The sequence below is a fragment of the Onychomys torridus genome, chromosome 2 (genome assembly GCF_903995425.1).
Source record: "Onychomys torridus chromosome 2, mOncTor1.1, whole genome shotgun sequence".
NCBI classification, from domain to species: domain Eukaryota; kingdom Metazoa; phylum Chordata; class Mammalia; order Rodentia; family Cricetidae; genus Onychomys; species Onychomys torridus.
In genome coordinates, this window is record NC_050444.1 from 64,029,989 (window position 1) to 64,050,856 (window position 20,868).

At 44.1% G+C, this 20,868-nt stretch overlaps 1 protein-coding gene across 1 annotated transcript in view; it reads left to right on the forward strand.

Moving 5' to 3' along the window:
• LOC118577872 (phospholipid-transporting ATPase FetA-like) overlaps positions 1-20,868 on the forward strand; it is an 80,731-nt gene that overhangs the window by 35,313 nt on the left and 24,550 nt on the right. The window contains exons 10-14 of the mRNA XM_036178540.1: positions 525-683; positions 2,998-3,086; positions 13,076-13,272; positions 13,979-14,187; positions 16,938-16,981. Of these exons, the coding sequence (XP_036034433.1) occupies positions 525-683; positions 2,998-3,086; positions 13,076-13,272; positions 13,979-14,187; positions 16,938-16,981 (698 nt within the window). The remainder of the gene's footprint in view (positions 1-524; positions 684-2,997; positions 3,087-13,075; positions 13,273-13,978; positions 14,188-16,937; positions 16,982-20,868) is intronic.

The following is a 20,868-nucleotide window of genomic DNA, read 5'->3' on the forward strand; positions in this document are numbered from 1 at the left end:
TTTGATATCTGGGACCCGCATAGTGGAAGGAGAGAACCAACTTCCACGTGTTGCCCTCTGGTCCCCACACACACCATTGGCTTATGTTCCTGCCTCCTCTGACATGCAAAGTCAATCAAGCCAATAAAGTTAGAAAATATTTACCAAGGATATATTTACTAATCACGAAAAAGTCAACTAACTCTATTTTGGGAAAAAATAGTAGGTTCACTTTAGAGTAATACTTTCATTTCTTCAGCTTCACTGATGCTGATACAGTGCCCTGTGGCAGTGTCTCTGATGATCCATGGCAATACACAGTTATTGCTTTGTTTGTTTTGGTGCCCTGAAATATTTTTGTGCTTTCTAAAGGAATTTAGTGCAGGATAAGGAGCAGCTGAGAAAAGAGAGAAAGGAACACGTTGTGCTGTATGTCGTTGTAGTATATGTTGTTGTTTTATGTTGTATGGTGCTTACCTGCTTTTCTGCTGAGCACTCCCCCAAGGTTACAGAGCCAGCGCCCTTCCTACTTCACTTCTCCGCAGGAGAAATCCGATGCGAGCCTCCCAATAACAAGTTGGACAAGTTTTCCGGAGTCCTGACCTATCTGGGGGAAGACTACTTCCTGGGCCATGACAAGCTACTGCTCCGGGGATGCATCATCAGGAACACGGATTGGTGTTACGGTTTGGTGATTTATACTGGTACGCATCCTTGCAGCCATAGCCAGACCCAGCCTGTTAGCCTGCTCACCACCCAGGTGTGCGTATTTAGTTCTAAGGGTTCAGATATAACATTCAAGCATATATCAGAACAGTAACTTAGTGCTGGATTAACAGGTGGCTGGAGGAGAAATTGAAGAAGAAATTGAGGGGAAAGTGACTTTGTTCCAGACAGTGTGCTTCCAACATAGCAGCTCCTCCTTTGTTAGAGCATGGCTTTGTGTTTCAACACCATAAGGCATTCATGAGTCTTCCCAACCATATGTGGACACAGGAGAGGGTGTTCATATAGATCAAGTACAACAGAATTAGCATGTGAATGGAAGATTGCACAGAGATTACTCTCGTAAAAAGGGAATCTAGATGGCGTTCATTATGGAAAAGAATATAAAATAAGACATGGAGACTTCATATAAGAGAAAAGCACCATGTTAGCGGCCCACCTTGAGATGTCATTTAGAATCACAACCCACAGTGTGTAGTGAGAGGTCTCCTTGGTCCGTGGCATGGCTGGGAATGAGCCTCTGCCCCACTCTGCACCTTTAGTGGCCACAGACATCGGTAACTGTTCCTTTCTGTCCCTGTGGTAAAATATCTTTAGCAAATACTTTGAAGGAAGAAAGACTGACTTTTTACTCACTTTCGGAGGTTTTAGTCCATGGTTGCTTGACCCTAGCATTGGACCTGTAGCAAGGCCAATGTCAGAGTGGGAATTCATGATGGGTCAGAGCTGCTCCTGTCATAGTGGCTGGACGCAGAAGAGTGAGAGGAGACGACCTTCTAGAACATGCCCCTAATAGCTTTTTTCCAAGTAAGTTCCAGACCTTCAAGTTTCTGTGATCCCCAATAGCGCCATCTACTGGACACCAAGCTTTCAACAAATAAGCTTTTAGGAGATATTTGAAATGTAGGCTTTCACACAACCATAACCACAGCAGGAAGAATGGAGAAAGATTTACTGTAGAGAATATTACTAAAATTGGGTTTTGGAGGTCTTTTCTAGAGCATCCACTCTTAAACATGAGACCCCTAGTTCTCCTTCTGTGGAACATGAGACAAATTCCCTCTGGAGTGGCTTAAGAGTCCAAGGAAGCCCTGGTAGAACTTGTCTATTGGTTCTCAATGTGGAATGGCAGCTTCTAAGGTGCTCAGTTTCAAACTCAAATGATGTAAAGTAGACTTACTTCTTCACTAGGTCAGCAGTTACCCACACATAGGAAAACCACTCCCAGATAGTTCATTTGTTCAGCTGAAGGTTTTCCCCAAAGCAATAGGGGCACCAGCGTGGGTTAGTTCCCATCAAACTCTTGCTTTGTTAATGGTAACAGTGAACTTTGGGAGTTCTGTACAGGAGTCTTCTATTACAAAGAGCATCCTGAAACACTGAGTGCAAACTTGATTCGCTGTTCGTGATGTGCAGTGCTGGAGTTCTGCCATGATCTCTACCTACCTCTTGAAAGCCAGGGAGAGTAGGGTCATTCTTTCTACAGACCCTGGAAAATATGATCCCTTAGCTGCCACACTCCGCCTCTAACTTCTCAAAAACCCCAACCTGTGAAGGAATGCTTCAGAGGCTAGAATGCTGCTGCTTATGCTGTGTATTCTCAGTGTCTGCTCACAGAGCAGAAAAGCCAGCTACCCTACATGAGCACATTAGTGGCACTCCTTCATTAGAACACATGTAGAAACTGTAGTCAGATGATAAAAGGCCGGAGAATTGCTGCTTACAGTTTCTTCCTAAATGCACTTCTGAATATTCTCTCTCATACAGCTAGCAATATCTCCAACTCACAGTTTGCAAGCCAGTTCCATGGCTCTTCAAGGCTCTTTTACTCACTATCTGTGGGTATAAAGGAACATGGCATCTATGTCTCTCAGACACAGAGAAGGCTCAATTCCCCAGCTTCCACCTCAGAAAAAAATCCCCGTCATCCCCACTCCTTTCTTCTATTCTCAGAATTTTGAATATAGCCTGATTCAGCAATGGCTTCCCTCAAAAGAAAGCAGAGATGTCTCTTACCAGAAAATTCCTTTCCTAAGCTAAATAAACCAGGTGGTGACAAGGGGCACTCAGGTAACTGCTGTTTGGACTACCACGGTAGAATCGAGACGGGCTGAGGTGCTGGTAAGAGAGGACTCAGTGTGGACACTTAGCAAATGTGTTCCTTTCAGTGAACCATTGATTGGATTTACATAAGAGGTTCAAATAAGTGAACATAAAGCCATACATCAACACAATTTCAAGCTCTGAGTATATTCAGTGATTCTAAGATCTGAATTTCTCCATTTTGCTCAGGGCCAGACACCAAATTAATGCAGAACAGTGGCAAGTCCACCTTCAAACGGACACATATAGACCATCTCATGAATGTCCTTGTGGTCTGGGTAAGTTAAACACTTTCCCCGGTTTCTTTGTGTAGACATATGTCCACAGCAGTAGCTGGCACTTCCAAATCAGAATGTAGTTGTTTGAAAGTCGCAAGAAATGTCATGACTCCACAAGCTAAGGTGTGAGCCAGGAGAGGACAGACTCAATGACAGGAGAGTCTAGGTTACGCCTTCTATTCAAGATAATGACAGTTAAGAAACTGTTGCCTTTGATAAGTAGGACCAGAGTTAACCAAGGGCTCTACTTTAGAAATGAAGATACTTCCTCATATCAGTTTTGATCATCACCTTAAATAACACGTCGTATACAATAAGAGAACACCTTATTTAAACTGGTGGTTTTAAAGCTGCATTCCTCAAAGGAGTCTCCTGCTGAGGCAGGAGAAGATGTGGTAGCGTTTGCTCTGGCCTTGTCTGAGTTTCTGCTTCAAGGAGAGCAGCTTCTCATTATACTGTTCTATAATATTTCAATTGGAAAAATAGAGGCTCTTCTGCTAAAAAAAAAAAAAAAATCTGAAAATCACTAATAAAGGGAATCATGAGAGAGAGAAAAGGTATTTTTTAGTTTTAACTAAAAATTCACATACAATTTTTAAATATTATTTACCATCCTAAACTCCTCCTAGATCTTCCTCACCTCTCTCCCTACTCCACTTCATGCTCCTCCCCATCTCTCAAAAATAAAAATAAAACAAAAGCAAAAAACAAAGATCACAACAAACTAAAAATTAATAAGAGAAAAATACCAAAACAAAACAAAAACTGCACACACAAAAAGAGCATGGGGTCTACTTTAAGTTGGCCAACTCTCCCTGGGCATATAGGTCCTGCCTTGGTATGTGGTTGATATACCCAAGGGCATTCCGCTGGAGAAAGCTGTTTTACCTTTTCCAGTGGCATCAACTGGAAATAGCTCCCGTAAGGGGCGGGACATTGTGTCTGTTTTCCCTTCTCTGTGCTGGGGTTTTGTCTGGTTTGAACTTCTGCAGGTCTTGTGTATGCTGTCATGGTCTCTGAGTTAAAGTGTGTGTGTCAACTCTGTTGTGTCCTTGGAGTCCTTCACCACTTCTGGCTCTTACAATCTTCTGCCACCTCTTTTGCATAGATCCAAACCATGACTGGTTTGACCATGATATCCCATTTAGGGCTGAATGCTCCAAAGTCTCATCTCCTGAAATATTTTCCAGTTGTGTGTCTCTGTGTTAATCCTTATCAACGAAAGAAGCAGCTTCTATGAAGGATGACTGAGCTATAGGAATAGCAGTATGTGGTTAGGAGCCGTTCTATTACTGTGCTCCTTTAGCAGAGTAATAGTAGCAGGTTTGTCTTCAGGGACCATGACCTAGCTAGTCCTGGGTGCTTGCCGCTCTAGTGGTTTCAGATATGGGCTCCATCTCAGGGAGTGGGCCTTAAGTCCATTTTCTAAAAGTGGCTGGTTACTCCCATGACAGTGTACCACTGTTGCACTAATATATCTTGCAGGCTGTTGTAGGCTGTAGGACATGTAGCTGGGCAATATTGATGATTATTTTCTCCTCTGGTAGTGTGCAAAGCACCTTCCAGAACCATTAATGCTAGTCAGCAGAGGTGAAACTTCTAGTTGGGCACCAGATTCACTTCTCCCCATTTGATGACATAAGTGAGTGGCATCCTCAGCAATAGGGCCTTACCATCAGGTTGTGGAGGGTAACCAATAGCCTTGGCAATAGCCTGTGATGGTCTGGGGCATTGATGGGCCCCTTTGGCCAATGACTCAACAAGATGTAACTCATTCTCCACATTGGAGGTTTTACTTGGCATAAAATGCACAGTTGGAATATTATCTCCCTCATTATATGGTAACTCTACTGAAATTCATGTATGTGTATATTTTAGGAACTTCTATGTAGTAGGCTTACATATGGCCTTTTTTGTTTGTTTGTTTGTTTGTTTGTTTTTTGTTTGTTTGTTTTTTGTTTTTCGAGACAGGGTTTCTCTGTGTAGTTTTGCACCTTTTCTGGAACTCGCTTTGTAGACCAGGCTGGCCTCAAACTCACAGAGATCCGCCTGGCTCTGCCTCCCGAGTGCTGGGATTAAAGGCATGCGCCACCACCGCCCGGCCTCATACGGCTTTTTAAAACGGCCTTTAATGTTAGCTGTCTCTGCCCACATTCCCTGCTCTTGCCTTGCTCTCCATCTCCCCTCCACTTAACTCTTCTATCCTGGTTTCCCCTTTAAATCTTGACTACACCATATTCAACTTCCCCTTCCTTGGACAACTCCCTCCTCCCCTCTGCTCCCTCGCTACCTCCCTAACCTCTGTAGATTTTCTGATTGAAACACACATCCAAAGTTAACATCCATATATAAGAAAAAACATAGAGTATTTGTTTATTATGGTCTGGGTTACTTTACTCAGGATGATTTTTTTTAATCCATTTACCTGCAAACACCATAATTTCATTTTTCTTAATAGAAGAATAATACTCCATTGTGTAAATGTACCACATTTTCATTATCCACACATCAGTTGATGGACATCTAGAATGTTTCCAATTTTTGGATTTTGTGAGTAGAGCATCAATAAACATGTATGAAAAAGTATCGATGTATTAAGATGTCGAGTCCTTTTGTATATGCCCAAGAGCTAGATCTTGTGGTTCCAGTTTTCAGCGTTTTGAGGACCCTCCACACTGACTTCCATAGTGCCAGGGCCAGTTTACACTCCTCCCAGCAAAGAATGGCTGCTTCCCTCCCCTGAATCCTTGCCAGCATGTGCTACAGTTTGTTTGTCTGGGAGTTTTATTGATCTTGGCCACTCTGATTGGAGAAAGATGAAATCTCAAAGTAGTTTTAATTTTCATTTCCCTGATGGCTAAGAATGTTCAACATTCTTTTAAGTGATTCTCAGCCATTTGTGTTTCCTCTTTCAAGAGCTCTGTTTAGTTCCACATCCCGTTTTTAACTAGGTATTTGTTTCTTTGAGTTCAGTTGTTTGTTTCTCTGTTTTTGTTTGTTTATTCTGTGTGTATTCTGACACTAACCTTCTGTTAGGTGAATATTTAGTAGATTCCCCCTCTCACCCCATTTCCTAGGTTGCCGCTTTGCTCAAATGATGGCTTTTTTTTTTTTCTTTTCTTTTTTCCCCCAAGACAGGGTTTCTCTATATAACAGCCCTGGCTGTCCTGGAACTCACTCTGAAGACCAGGCTGGCCTCAAACTCATAGAGATCCACCTGACTCTGCCTCCTGAGTGCTGGGATTAAAGGAATGAACCACTGCTGCCTGGATAGTCTCTGGGCATTTTCATATGACAGTAAAGATTGTTTCATTTTGTTTTGTTTTGTTTTACTTTTTGATTGCTGGTGGTAGCACACACCTTTAGTCCCAGCACTTGGGAGGCAGAGGCAGGTGGATTTCTATGAGTTCAAGGCCAGCCTGGTCTGTAGAGCTAGTTCAAGGAGAGCCAAGGCTACACAAAGAAACCCTGTTTTGAAAAACAAAACAAAACAAATAAATAAGGTCTTCCCCATTTCTATGAAGAATTGTACAAAGACTTGTGTTGGAATTTTGATGGGTATTGCATTGAGTCTGTAGATTACTTTTGGTAGGATGGCCATGTGAAGAGACACCATGGCAACTCTTTTTTTTTTTTTGGTTTTTCGAGACAGGGTTTCTCTGTGTAGCTTTGCGCCTTTTCCTGGAACTCACTTGGTAGCCCAGGCTGGCCTCAAACTCACAGAGATCCGCCTGGCTCTGCCTCCCAAGTGCTGGGATTAAAGGTGTGCGCCACACTGCCCGGCCACGGCAACTCTTATAAATGGAAATATTTAATTGAGGAAGCAACTTACAGTTCAGAGGTTCGGTCCATTGTCATCATGGCAGGGAGCATGATGGTGTGCAGACAGACATGGTGCTGGCTACATTTTGATCAGAAGGCAACAGAAAGTGGACTCTGTCACACTGAGCGAAGCTTAAGCAAGAGACCTCGAAGCCTGCCCCCAGGGTGACACACTTCTTCCAATAAGACCACACCTACTCTAACAAAGCCACACCTCCTTATAGTGCCACTACATGACCTTATGGGAGCCAATTACATTAAACTGCCAGAGCCATTTTCTTTCTCTCTTTCTTTTTTTATTGAAATAGATTCTTCTCTCGTATACTACATCCTAAGCACAGTTTCCCTCCCTCCACTCTTCCTAGCTCCCCCCACTTCCCTTCTCCCCCAGATCCACTCCTGCTCCATTTCCTCCTCAGAAAAGAGCAGGCTCCAAGAGCCAGTGGGGACAAAAGAAGGTACAAGAAGACCAGACAAAAGCCCTCATATGGAGGCTGGACAAGGCAACCCAATAGGAGGAACAGAGTCTCAAGAGCAGGCAAAAGAGTCAGAGACACACCCACTCCCACTGTTAGGGGTCCCACAAAAACACCAAGCTAACAGCCATAACATACTCCCAGAGGACCTGATGCAGACCCGTGCAGGTCCTGTGCTTGCCTTTTTAGTCTCTGTGAGCCTGTGTGAGTCCTGCGTAGTTGATTTGGTGGCCCATGTTCTCCTGGTGTCCTCCATCCCCTCTGACTTCTGCAGTCCTCCTCCTCCCCATTGTCTGTGGGGTTCCTCCATCTCCAAGGGGAGGGACTTGATGGAGACCTCCGATTTAGATGTTCTCTCTGCACAATGTCTGGCTATGGGTCTTTGCACCCTCCCATCTATCTGCTGCCAGAGATGATGCCTCTCCAATAACAACTGTACAAGGCACCAATCTGTGAGTATAGCAGAATATCATTAGGAATCATTTCATATATATATATATATATATATATATATATATATATAATTCTACACACACACCCTAGGTTTCTGGTTTATCCAGTTTCCAGTTCCTGGCCCTCTAGGTAATGTAGGGCATGGGCTCCCTCTTGTGGCACAGGCCTCAAACCAGACATTGGTTGGCCACTCCCACAAGTTCTGCCTAACCATTGCTCCAGTACATCTTGCAGTCAGGACAGATTGTAGTTGGAGGGTTTTGTAGCTGGGTCAGTATCTAGGTTTGTCTTTCCATAGCCTGCAGAGTACCTTCTTGTGCCAAAGAGACTAGACTGTAGGGTTGAAGCTCCAAGCCCGCAACAGCTTGACCTTTCTTTTTATTTTTCTTTTCGAGACAGGGTTTCTCTGTGTAGCTTTGTGCCTTTGCTGGAACTCACTCCGTAGCCCAGGCTGGCCTCGAACTCACAGAGATCCGCCTGGCTCTACCTCCCGAGTGCTGGGATTAAAGGCGTGCGCCACGACCGCCCAGCTCCAGCTTGACCTTTCTATGTTCAATGAACTGAGTGGAAGTTGTCCTCAACAACAGGGCCTGCTGTCAGTTTTCAGAGAGCAACCCTCTGTCCTAGTGCTGGCTTGGATTGTTTAGGAATCTCCACAGACCCTCCATGACCAATAATCCAACCGAATGTAACCCAGTCCCACCACTGGAAGCCTTACCTGACTACAAAAAAAATGGCCATTTGGATTCCATATCCTCCATTACTAGGAGTCCTCACTAGGGCCACCAGCATAGATTCTAGAAGTTTCCACTGCACGAGGTTTCTACCAAGTCTACTGATCCATGAGCATGGGAGATCTTTCCATCTTTTGATGTCTTCAGTTTCTTTCTTCAGTGTCTTTTATTATACAAGTCTTTCACTTTCTTGGTTAGAGTTATGCCAAGGTATTATTTTTTTAGGCTATTGTGAAAGGTCTTTTCCCTGATTTCTCAGTATGTTTGTCATTTGTATTAGGAAGGCTGTTGTTTTTGTGTATTAATTTTGTATTCTGCTACTTTGCTGACAGTGTTTATCAACTGTAGAAGTTTCCTGGTGGAGTTCATTTTTAAATTTTCTTTTAATTTTATTTGTATGAGTGTTTGCCCACATACATGAGGAGAACTCAGAAGAGGGCATCAGATCCCCTGAAACTGGAGTAATGGATGATTACTCCAAGATGTATGCCATCGTGTGGGTGCTAGAGATCAAACCTGGGTCCTCTAAAAGAGCAACAAGTTCTTTTAGCCACTGAGGCATCTCTCCAGCCTTGGGAAAAGACATCCTAAGAGACGGAGAGAAGAGAAGGTGATAGGATTACATGTGATATGCAAGCTAAAGAGAGAGAGAAAGGAACCTGAACCATTGATGGGGAGGGAAAGGAACTGGAACCATTGATGGGGGGGGGGGGAAGGAACCAGAACCATTGATGGGGGGAAAGGAACCAGAACCATTGATGGGGGGAGAGGAACCAGCCAGTTGGGATGGGGGAAGGAGACAGCAGAGGGAGACAGATTGGAACAGAGTACAATGATACATGCGTATGAACATGCTACAGGGAAATGCAGTACTTTGTATGTTAATTTAAAAATTTACATCATGAAATATAGAAAATCAACAAACTCTAAAGCACTATAATATATAATGATCAACTTTAATAATAGAAACTTACATTGAAGACTAGTAATAATTATGTCCTTTCTAGCCAGTACTTTTGTTCCTGTTGGATGGAAATTAACTTTATTATCTAAGTAACTTCTTTGCATAACTGAGCTGTTCTGGTGATAGCTACACTTAATTTCTTAACTTTTGGTTTTGTTTTCATTCTGTTGTTAGAATCTGAAAACATCTTAAATGCCTTTGCTTTCTATATACTTCCCATCGGCATCTAAATTAAACTGCCTTTTCTCTTTTTTATGAGAAGTATCTTAGGGATGGCCTTGGTGGTCAACTACTCACATCGTCTGTTTAAGGTTCTGAATGGAATCTCCAGCACTACAAAATTAGAAATAAGAAAAGTTTTAAAATTACAGTTCCTTTTCAAAGTCCTTTTAGATACATATAGCTCCCCCTCTACCCCCGAGACAGGGTTTCTCTGTGTAGTTTTGCACCTTTCCTGGAACTCACGCTGTAGCCCAGGCTGGCCTGGAACTCACAGAGATCTGCCTGCCTCTGCCTCCCAAGTGCTGGGATTAAAGGCATGTGCCACCACCACCTGGCAGATACATACAACTTTAAAACACCAGGAAGGCTTGTTGAGCGTTCAGAGTAGGGACAAGCATCCACTGTCTTTTTCTACTGCTGAGCACTGAGCCTTAGCAGTAAGCAGGGCTACATAGCCTGATTTTTTTTTTAATGAAGTAGATTATCATAGTCAGTAATTAAGAAAAGTGATATTCTCAACAACATCAGAAGCATGTGATGTCACCCAGTAGGCTAGGTCACATGATCAAAGGTCATCTTCAAAGTAGGGCATCTCCTGTCAGCCTAGACAAACTCAGCTGTTCATGCTTCTGTCTGAAGGGCAGTTGGTACTTGGCATCTGTAATGGGATCTTTAACTTTTAGTATTTTCACATTATTAATTACAGCTTTATTATACGTCTAAACAATAAAAATCAAATCCATTCATTATAACAGAACACTGGCAAATATACAATCCCACAGGGAAAAAATGGCAAAGATAAGTCTATGACTCATGAGATCATGTTATTGCATGTTATGGTTTGTGGGAAAATGTCCCCAAAGGCTCATTTGAGCACTTGGTACCCTGCTTTGTCCCCTGCGGTTTGAGGATGTTATGGAACCTTCCTCTGCTTAGAGGAAAGACCCGCTGGGTCAGCCTTGAGGGCTGCAGCCTGGTTCCACTTCCACTCCAGGCCCTGCTGCCCAGTCTGTGAACCAGAATGTGAGCAGTCTGACATACAGTGCCAGTGTGGAGTCTTCCCCACCCATGAGGATCTGCATACCTAAACTATCCAAATAAATCCTTCCTTAAGGTACTTCTTCCAAGTGTGTTTTATCTCCCCAAAGAGAGACAAATTCACTGAGAATCCAGTATATGTCTGTAAGATGCTGTAAGAATCCTGTATGTAAGTATGTAAGATGATTCCAGTTCTGAAGCATGTAAGTCCATTGAGGGGAGGTATCCATATCAACACCCACTAGTTGTTATAAGTTTTATTCAATGGTCACATCTGGGGCTCGGAAGATTGCTCAGTCAATAAAGTGCTTGCCTTGAAAACAGGGGACCTGACTTTGAACTCCAGAACTCACATACAAATACGAGGTGTGAAGAAAATACCAGGTGTGATGGCATGTACTTGTAATCCCAGTATTTGGGAAGCAAAGGCAGTAATGTCTCAGGGATTTGCTGGCCAACCAGGCTGGCCTAACTAGTGAGCTCCAAGCCAGTGAGAGAATGAGGAGAGAGGTGAGAAAGACGAGCATCAGAAATGGGAGGGAAATATGTCAGCATACAGCATATACATGCATGAACATTTTAACGTGTATAAAGAAATAAATTTAGTATTGAGTGGTTGCATATCAACCATATGTGAAGAAATTAAAAAGGCTGTAGCCAGGGATCGTGAGTTGAGAACTGCCTGGAGCTTACAGTGAATTCCAGGCCAGCAGAGCTGCATAGCAAGACCATGTCTCAAAAGGAAGGGGGTATAGGAAAGGAGGAGGAGAAATATGGAAGAGGAAAGGAGGGAAAGGAGAAAGAGAAACAGGAGAAAGAGAAGATTCTCAGTTTTCGGGGAGGAGTCAGGAATCAGAGCAGCATGTGACCACCTCAGCAGCAACAGCAGCAGCAGCAGCAGAATCATGTCAACGACTCCCATAGTCTGTCCGGAAGTTACTTGCAGTCTCTAATCCAACAACCGGATAAATAGAGCAATATAAATGCAAAGTTTGGAAGCTGAAGGAGATGGCTTAGTGGCTAAGAGTACTGGCTGCTCTTCCAGAGGACCCAGGTTCAATTCCCAGCACCCACTTGGCAGCTCACAATTGTCCATAACTTCACTCCAAGGGGGTCATCTGACCCCCTTGGAGTGAAGTTATGGACAATTGTTCTGTTGAACAAGACATGTACATAGTATACATACATACCTGGAAGCAAAACAGCTGAAACATATGTAAAATAAAAATTAAAAAGTGAAGTGTAAAGAGGTATTTATATGTGTCTTTGACCATCATGGAAATGTAAATCAAATTATATTAGGGGATGGGAGCTACCCTGAGATCCCATTTCACCCCAGAGTGGCTATCATCATGAAAATGAAAATAAAACAAAAAATAAAAAAAATAGCAAGGACACCATAAAAAAGGAATTTTTTTTTTTTTTAAGACAGGGTTTCTCAGTGTAGCTTAGCTCCTTTCCTAGAACTCGCTTTAGAGACCAGGCTGGCCTCGAACTCACAGAGATCTGCCTGGCTCTTCCTCCCAAATGCTGGAATTAAAGGCGTGCGCCACCACCGCCCAGCATGAAAAAGCTCTACTATAAGGTGATATGGAGGTTTCAGTAACACTGCCAGTGGGAGTCCTGCCCATCCCCGCAGCTGCAACCCTCCTGAATATGAGCCCGAAGGAATCAAGTCGGCATCAGTCACCAGCACGCCAAGACTTTCTTTCTAGTCACCGCCCTTGACGGGCTGTAGGTTCAGTGGACCCAGGTCGGCCTTCCAACCTGACCAGAGTCTGAACTGCTCACGTGACCTCCATCTTCCTTCCTCTCGCTCTCTCCAGCTGCTGCCAAAGCCACACGATTCAGTGTGTTCAAGTGACAGCCCCCTCCCCCACATCACTACTGGAGCGGTTCAGAACTTGGACTCTGGCACTGTTTTGAACCTGTTCCGTACCTGAGTGACCTGTGGTAGAACATTCTCCCACTCTGAATATCAAGTCCCTCCTCTGTCAGACGTTGTCATCAATATTAAGCAACATGTAAAAGAGTTGGCATGATTCCTGGCAGTCAGACTTACTGTGTTCCAGTTGTTAGCGCGCCAGCCTACCTTCAAGCTCCCATGGAAGACCCCTGCAGGGCTTCCTTCTCTGCCCTCTGCTCCTCTAGTGTCTCCCTGTCTCCAAGGAAACACACTTCGGTAGAGCTAAGACTCCAGGAGGTGGGATGAAGAAGCACAGTCCCGAGATGGATGTTCATTTATTCCATGTTTTGCATTTTGTATTGCTTTCTCCACAGATCTTCCTGGCTTTGGGTGCAATGTGCCTTCTGCTGTCTATTGGACACGGTATTTGGGAGAGCAACAAAGGCTACTTCTTCCAGGCATTTGTCCCATGGCAGCGTTATATCGCTTCATCGGCTACAAGTTCTGCCCTGGTTTTCTGGTCCTACTTCATAGTCCTCAACACCATGGTTCCCATTTCCCTCTATGTCAGGTGGGCATCTTGGATTGTCGTGTCCAGGGGAGGGGATGACCGTAAACTCCTGATGCAATAACCAGCTAGAGTATGAGCTTTCAGAAAGAACGAACTGTCTTCTCCTGTTAAAGACTAGAGCTTGCTGTGTTGCCCCAGCTGACTTCAAACTTCACATCCTCCTGCCTCGGCCTCAGTACTGGGATTTCGGGCATGCTCTACCATTCCTCGCTCACTCTGTATTCTTAATCACTTTTCTTCCCACAGTCTTGGTGGATAAAACACTCAGAGGAGTATCTAAAAACTGCGTAAATGTCTTTCACCTCTACAACACTGTGCTAGATAGTATGTGATTTATATAAAAGGATAATAGTCTGTGCCCTTAAGTAACCTGTAAGTGACAGGCAAACACATCAAACAATTAGTAAAAAGACACACAAACTTGGTATTGCTTAACTAACCAGGCAGCCTTTCCTTACCAATGAGGTGGGTTCTAAACATTTACTCTCAAATCAGCTATGCAGAACTCAGAATACACTTTCCCATTTTAAAAAAGAGAGAGATTGGAAAATAGGTATGGTAGTTTAAATAAGAATGACCCCTATAGGCTCATAAATTTGAATGCTTAGTAGGATTAGGAAGTGTGGCCTTGTTGGAGTAGGTGTGGCCTTGTTAGAGGAAAGCCCAAGCCAGACCCAAGACCCTTCTTTTCTTGCCTTCTCCTTAGTGTTGAAATAATAAGACTGGGAAACAGTTACTATATCAACTGGGATCGACAGATGTATTATGCACCAAGGAACACCCCGGCACAGGCCCGCACTACCACTCTCAATGAAGAACTCGGCCAAGTTAAATACGTGTTCTCTGACAAGACAGGAACTCTGACTGAGAATGTGATGATCTTCAGTAAATGCTCTATCAATGGGAAGACCTACGGTATGTGCACTTTCCCCACACTCCCTGAGTCTGAGAGTCTGCCTGGCCGGCTGCTTTCAACTATAACTAAATCTGCAAAGCCTCTGAAATGATATTTACCTTCTAGTCTCACAATCCTTTATTAACCAAGCTGGGGGTGGGAAAAGTGGTCTTCCCCAGGAAAGAGCACACCAGTGGGTTGTCCGGTGCCAAATAGCATTAAAAACATATATACAGCTGGGCGGTGGTGGCACATACCTTTAATCCCAGAACTCGGGAGGCAGAGGCAGGGGGATCTCTGTGAGTTTGAGGCCAGCCTGGTCTCCAAAGCGAGTTCCAGGAAAGGCGCAAAGCTACACAGAGGAACCCTGTCTCGAAAAACCAAAAATAAACAAACAAACAAAACATACATACAAGTAACATTGTATGAATTCAACAGGTTACATTTAGGAATATATATGTATGTACAAATACATATATGCATATAATAGCAACTAGTGAAAAAAGAGGCCGTGGATTTGATGGAAAATAGGGAGGTTATATAGGAATATCTGGAGGGGAAAGAGAAGGAAGAAATAATGTGATTAGATTATAATCTAACAGAAACACATTTATTTAGCAACTTGTAGATACAATCCATTGTTTCATACTTTAAGAAGACCAGATTTACAAGATTTAGTCCCTGACTTCAAGGGGTCCCCAATATCTTGAAGAAAAATAATATGCTTAGCCATTTTAATATAAAATCAGATGGATAGTAGTAAAAGAATAGAAATTTTTCATTGAGAAAGAGTAAGTTTTTGAGTCTATTGTATAGTATATCAATCAACTACAGTTAACAACCATGTCTTTTTTTTAAGAAAATTTTTCATTCATTTTACACATCATTCAAAGTTCCCCCTCTTCCGTCCTCCCACCCGCCCAGCCTCCCCCTCCCAACCTATCATCCACTCCCTCCCACAAGAAGGCAAGGCCTCCCATGGGAAGGAAGGCACATCCAGTAGAGGCAAGTCTAAGCCCTTCCCCCTGCCTCAAGGCTGCTAGAGGTGTCCCATCATAGAGAGTGGGCTCTACAAAGCCTGCTCATGCACTAGAGATGGATTCTGATCCTACCGCCAGGGGGCCTCCCAAGCAGATCAAGCTACACAACTGTCTCTCCATGCAGAGGTCCTAGTCCAGTCCCCAGCAGGCTCCACAGCCATTGATCCAACTTTCCTGAGTTCCCTCTAGTTTGGTTTGGTCGTCCCTTCATGTTTCCCCATCATGATCCTGAAGCACTTGCTCATAGAATCCCACTTCTCTCTCTTTGACTGGACTCCTGGAGCTCTGTCTAGTGATTGGCTGTGGATCTCTGCATCTGCTTCCATCAGTCATTGGAGAAAAGTTCTGTGATGACAGTTTAGGGTATTCACCAGTCTGATCTCTGGGGCAAGCCAGTTCAGTTCAGGCACCCTCTCCACTATTGCTAGTAGCTCAGGCTGGGGTCATCCTTGGTGATTCCTGGCAACTTTCCTAGCACTGGGTTTCTCTCTATCCCCATGATATCTCCTTCTATCATGGTAACTCTTTCATTGCTCTCCCTCTCCATCCCTGTTCCAGCTCAACCATTCTATTCCCTTATGTTCTCATCCCCCATCCCCTACCCTCCATTGCCCACCCCCAATCCCCAGTTTACTCATGGAGATCTCATCTATTTCCCATCCCAAGGCAGTCCATGCATCCCTCTTTGGGTCTTCCCTATTAGTTAGCTTCTATGGAGCCCTGGGTTGTTGCCTGATTACCCTTTGCTTTATATCTAGTATCCACTTATGAGTGGGTACATACCATGTTTGTCCTTCTGAGTCTGGGTTACCTCACTCAGGATGATATTTTCTAGTTCCATTCAACCATGTCTTGTATGCTTAAAGTTCCAGGCTGATAAGAGACCTTGTCTGAAAAAGAAACAAAAAACTAAGTGAAGAAAAGAAAAATGTGGGTAGCGTGCCCTAAGGAGTGACATCCAGGCTGTCCCCTGGCTTCCACACACGAGTGTACATGTACATGCATGCGCACGCACACGCGCGCGCGCGCACACACACACAAAATAGTAAAATAAAGCCTTCTTTTAAATTACCCAGTAATCCCCTCCTGGATGTCCTCCTAAGTGGAAAAAGAGACTAAAACAGGTGTTTATGAATATTCATTGCAGCATCTGCTCCAAGGTAGAAATAGTCCAAAACTCATCAACAGATGAATAGACATTCTAAAGTAGTCCATAAATACAAGAACTATGATTTGGTCATAAACAATCATGAGTTTGGTACCTGGTACCACCCATGTTAATAAACCTCGAGTACACAGGCACTAAGAAAACCAGCCAGACACAAAAGGACAAAGGTTGCTTGGTTCCCTTTAGGGGAAGAATCTAGAACAGGAACATCCACAGAAGTGAGAAGCAGCAGGTGGTGACTAAGGGCTAGAAATGAGCAGGAATGGGGCGTTTCTATTTGAAGTACTTAAAAAGTGTTGAGTACTTACTGGAAATGGAGTGGTAGAGCGAGCAAGTGAGCGAGTGAGCGTCTAGCATGCAAGAGGCTCTGTGTTTGAGCCCTAGCCCTGCCAAACAAACTGCAAATATGTGGTCATGAAAACCACTAACACTGGGGATGTAATTAATGCTGCTGAATTTTAACCTCACAACAGTTAAATGGCAGGTTTACAGCACACACAACAAGATTAAGAACCTCCTTTAAATCCGTCATTACCTCTCCACTCTGTTTACTTGCCAATAGGTTATTCCTATGACGCCAATGGACAGTGTGTGCCAGGCTCTCCGGTGAGTAATTACAACTTCTTGTGGCATGCATGTGGGAAGTGAGGAAAGTATCTTTTACACAATTCAGTCTCTCCTCCTGAGATAATAAGCTTTTAGTGGCCTAAAATTTAAAGGATGCGTATACATGGCCTATCTTGGAGAAATTTTTATGAAAATAGTTTTGTTGGTATTTGCTTGTTGTGTTTTGCTTCACTCCTCCTCTCCTCCTTCTCCTCCTCCTCCTCTCTCCCTCCCTCCCTCTCTCTCTCAATCTCTCTCTCTCCCTCCCTCCCTCTCTCTCTCAATCTCTCTCTCTCCCTCCCTCCCTCTCTCTCTCAATCTCTCTCTCTCCCTCCCTCCCTCTCTCTCTCTCTCTCTCTCTCTCCCTCCCTCCCTCTCTCTCTCAATCTCTCTATCTCTCAACAGAATCTATGTAGATCAGTTCCTCAAAACAATCCATGATCATTGTCTCAGTCACTATTCTATTGTTGTGAAGAGACGCCATGACCAAGGCAACGCTTATAAAAGGAAGCATTTAAGTGGGGCTTGCTCAGTTTCCGAGGGTTAGTCTGTGATCATTAAGGCAGGAAACAGACAGGCATGTCACTGGAACAGTAGCTGAAAGCTTTACATCCTGAACCACAAGCAGTGGGCAGAAGGAACTCTGGGCTAGACATGGCCTTTTGAAACGTCAGAGCCCAACCCCAGCAGCACACCTACCATTCTAACAAGGCCACACCTACTCCCAGCAAGGCCACACCTACTTCCAACAAGGCCACAACTCCTAAGGGGTCTAATCCTTCCAAACAGTTCATCAACTGGGGACCCAGTATGCAAATAAATGAGCCAATAGGGGACATTCTGATTCAAACTACCACATTCTACTCTCTGGCCCCCATAGGCTTGTAGCCACATCTTAATGCAAAACGTATTTAGTCCAGTTTCAAAGGTCCCCATAGTCTTTCACAGTCTCAAAACAGTTTCAAAGTCCAAAATCTTTTCTGAACTCAGGCAATCTCTTTACTGTGAAATCAAAAATCAGATCACATACTTCCAACTTACAGTGCCACAGAACACACGTTCCCATTGCAGAAGCAAGGAGAGGGGGCATGGTGAGGAGATAATGGACAAAAATGTGACGGTTGTTCTTGGTTGTCAGCTTGACTACATCTGGAATTAACTAAATCCAAGTGGCTAGGCACACCTGTGCGATTTTTTTCTTAATTAAATACTTTTAAATGATTTTTGTTGATTATTTGGGAGTAACATCATCCAGCCTGATTGTGTTCACCCCCCAGTCTTCCATGTCTGCCCTCCCTGTAACCTATCCCATCAAGAGAAAAAAGTCCATCTTGTGTTGTCCATATATTCACTGGAGCATGATTAGATTCCTAGTGGCCAGCCTCCTGGGAGGATGAGTCTTTCTCTGCCACAAGCCATCAACTGAGGCGAGCCATGCAGTAGCCTGGGCCAGCTTTCCTAACCCACACCACTGCCTGCATCACTGTCACTGATAGAGACTGCATGTCCTCATGAATCTCAGGTTTCACTGAAGCCGGGGCAGCAGCATGGACCACCGAGACTAACATGGCCTCCGGTAGCATCATGGTCCTTTGAGAAGGTTCAACCCGGAAAGTGAACCTTCCCTCATCTCGGGCCTCTGTTGCTCCCCAGAGCCGGGTGATGGTGCAGCTGGAGGCGGTTCTGGGCTGAGTCTATGTGTGCACAAACTCCAGGCTGTTGTAGGATGACCCACCTGGGCAATGCCAGCAAGTAGATCTCAGCCCTCTCTCACCTGTCTCTGTCAGCAGGTCTCCATTCCGCCTCTCTCCATAGCACACACGCCACCGCTCTGTTTTTCTGTCTTTCTCATCTCTCCATCACTTATTTGTTCTTTGTTAGTGTGCCTGCTGCTGCCCAGGGCCACAAGGCCAGGGGTGGCACTTGGCTGTCTCTTCCACCGCTGCCCTGGCCTCCTGGCTGGGGCCCTTAATTAAATAACTTGAATTGAGAAGACCCTCTTATAATCTAGATCTTTTGAGATGGAAAGAACCATCTTTAATCAGGCCCACATCTGCTGGCAGGACATGTAAAAACATAGAAGAAGGGAACTTGCTCTCTTTTCCTGCTTGCCCACAAGTCCATCTCTCCAGTGTGTTAGAGCATACTTCTTTGGGATTCTGACATATACTGAAGACCATCTGACACATCCAGCCTTGTGGACTGGATTCTTGGACCTTCCATTGGTAGACAGCCATTGTTGGACTAGCTGGACAATAGCCTGTGAGCCACTCCATAAATGGTGTCTGTCTGTCTGTCTATCTATCTATCTATCTCTGGTGATATTGTGTCCCCAATATATTGTATACCCCAATAAACTTATCTGGGGGTCAGAACAGAACAGCCACTATATTAAACATAGAGGTTAGGCATTGGTAGCACATGCCTTTAATCCTAGCATTCTGGAGGCAGAGATCCATCTGGATCTCTGTGAATTCAAAGCCACACTGAAAACAGCCAGGCATGGTGACATATGCCTTTAATCCCAGGAAGTGTTTGTAGAAAGCAGAAAAGTATATAAGGCATGAAGACCAGGAACTAGGGGCTTTTTAAGCTTTTAGGTGTTTAGCAGCGATTCAGCTGAGAACCATTCCAATGAGGACACAGAGGCTTCCAGTCTGTGGAAACAAAATCAGCTGAGGAATTGGCAAGGTGAGGTTGGCTGTGGCTTGTTCTGTTTCTCTGATCTTTCAGCGTTCACCCCAATATACCTAGAACCAGACTACAGGCTAAACAGGCTCTTAGAGGGGAGCTAGAAAGTGTAGTTCATGAGTAAGCACACTACACTACTGAAGAGCTTAATGAGCTTGCTAATGCATTCAAGCAGAAGTCTGGGAAATACATGTGGGAATGGATTTTAAGGGTGTGGGAAATGGTAGAAGGAACGTAAAACTGGATCAATCTGAGTTTATTGATATGCACCATCCAAGTGGAGATTCTAGCTTTAATATGGAAGCTCACACCGAAAAAAATATATCAAAAACTTGTGTGAATGGTTGGCTGAAGCATTCATCAAAAGATGGCCTACTGAAAAGGAGTTGGAGATGCCTGATATCCCTTGGCTTATCAGGGATATGATGAAGGGGATTTTAAGGCTCTGGGAGATTCCAATGCTACTGTGGGTATGCTGTGTAAAACCTAATCCTGTACAAGGGGAAGGCCCAGAAGACACGCCCTTCACTAATCCTGTAAGACACAAAACAGTAAGAGGCACCAGCACATTGAAGAGCTCTGTTGTTGCCCTTTTCCTTATGCCAGACCTTAGGGTTGGAGATGCTGCTGCTCAGTAGCATGAATTAAATGCAATAAGAGTAATTGGGCCCTGGAGTAGCAGGGCCAGGTGGCAGCCCTGAATCCCCAAGGCATGGTGATGATTGTATTGCAATATGAAGTGTAGGCAAAGTGATTTTCATGGTGGCATATCTTGTATGGACCTTCGGAAGTGGCTAGTCAATCACAGTGTTTCCAGGCATGAAATAGGTAAGAAACACACTGAATTTTTGTTTGACCTGTATAAGCAGGAAAATTCTCCCAAACAAATGAAAAAAAAAAAAAAAAAGATTAAATTAGACTTGGCAAAGGAGAATTTCAGCCTTTGAACCAATTTCCAGATTTGAGCCAGCCTGTAGACCCAGAACTCCTTGAGTGAACGGACAGCCCAGTTCCCCTGACAGAGGACTTGGAAAAATACCTAGGAGTTTGTTGTTGGCTTCCCCCCACTTCTTCCCCAGAGGGACCTGCAGCCTTTTACAAGGGTAACCAGGGAAAGGAAACAACCAGGTTTTTCAAGTCTATTAGATACTGGTTCTAAATAGAACTAGTTCAGGGAGACCCCAGGAAACATTGTG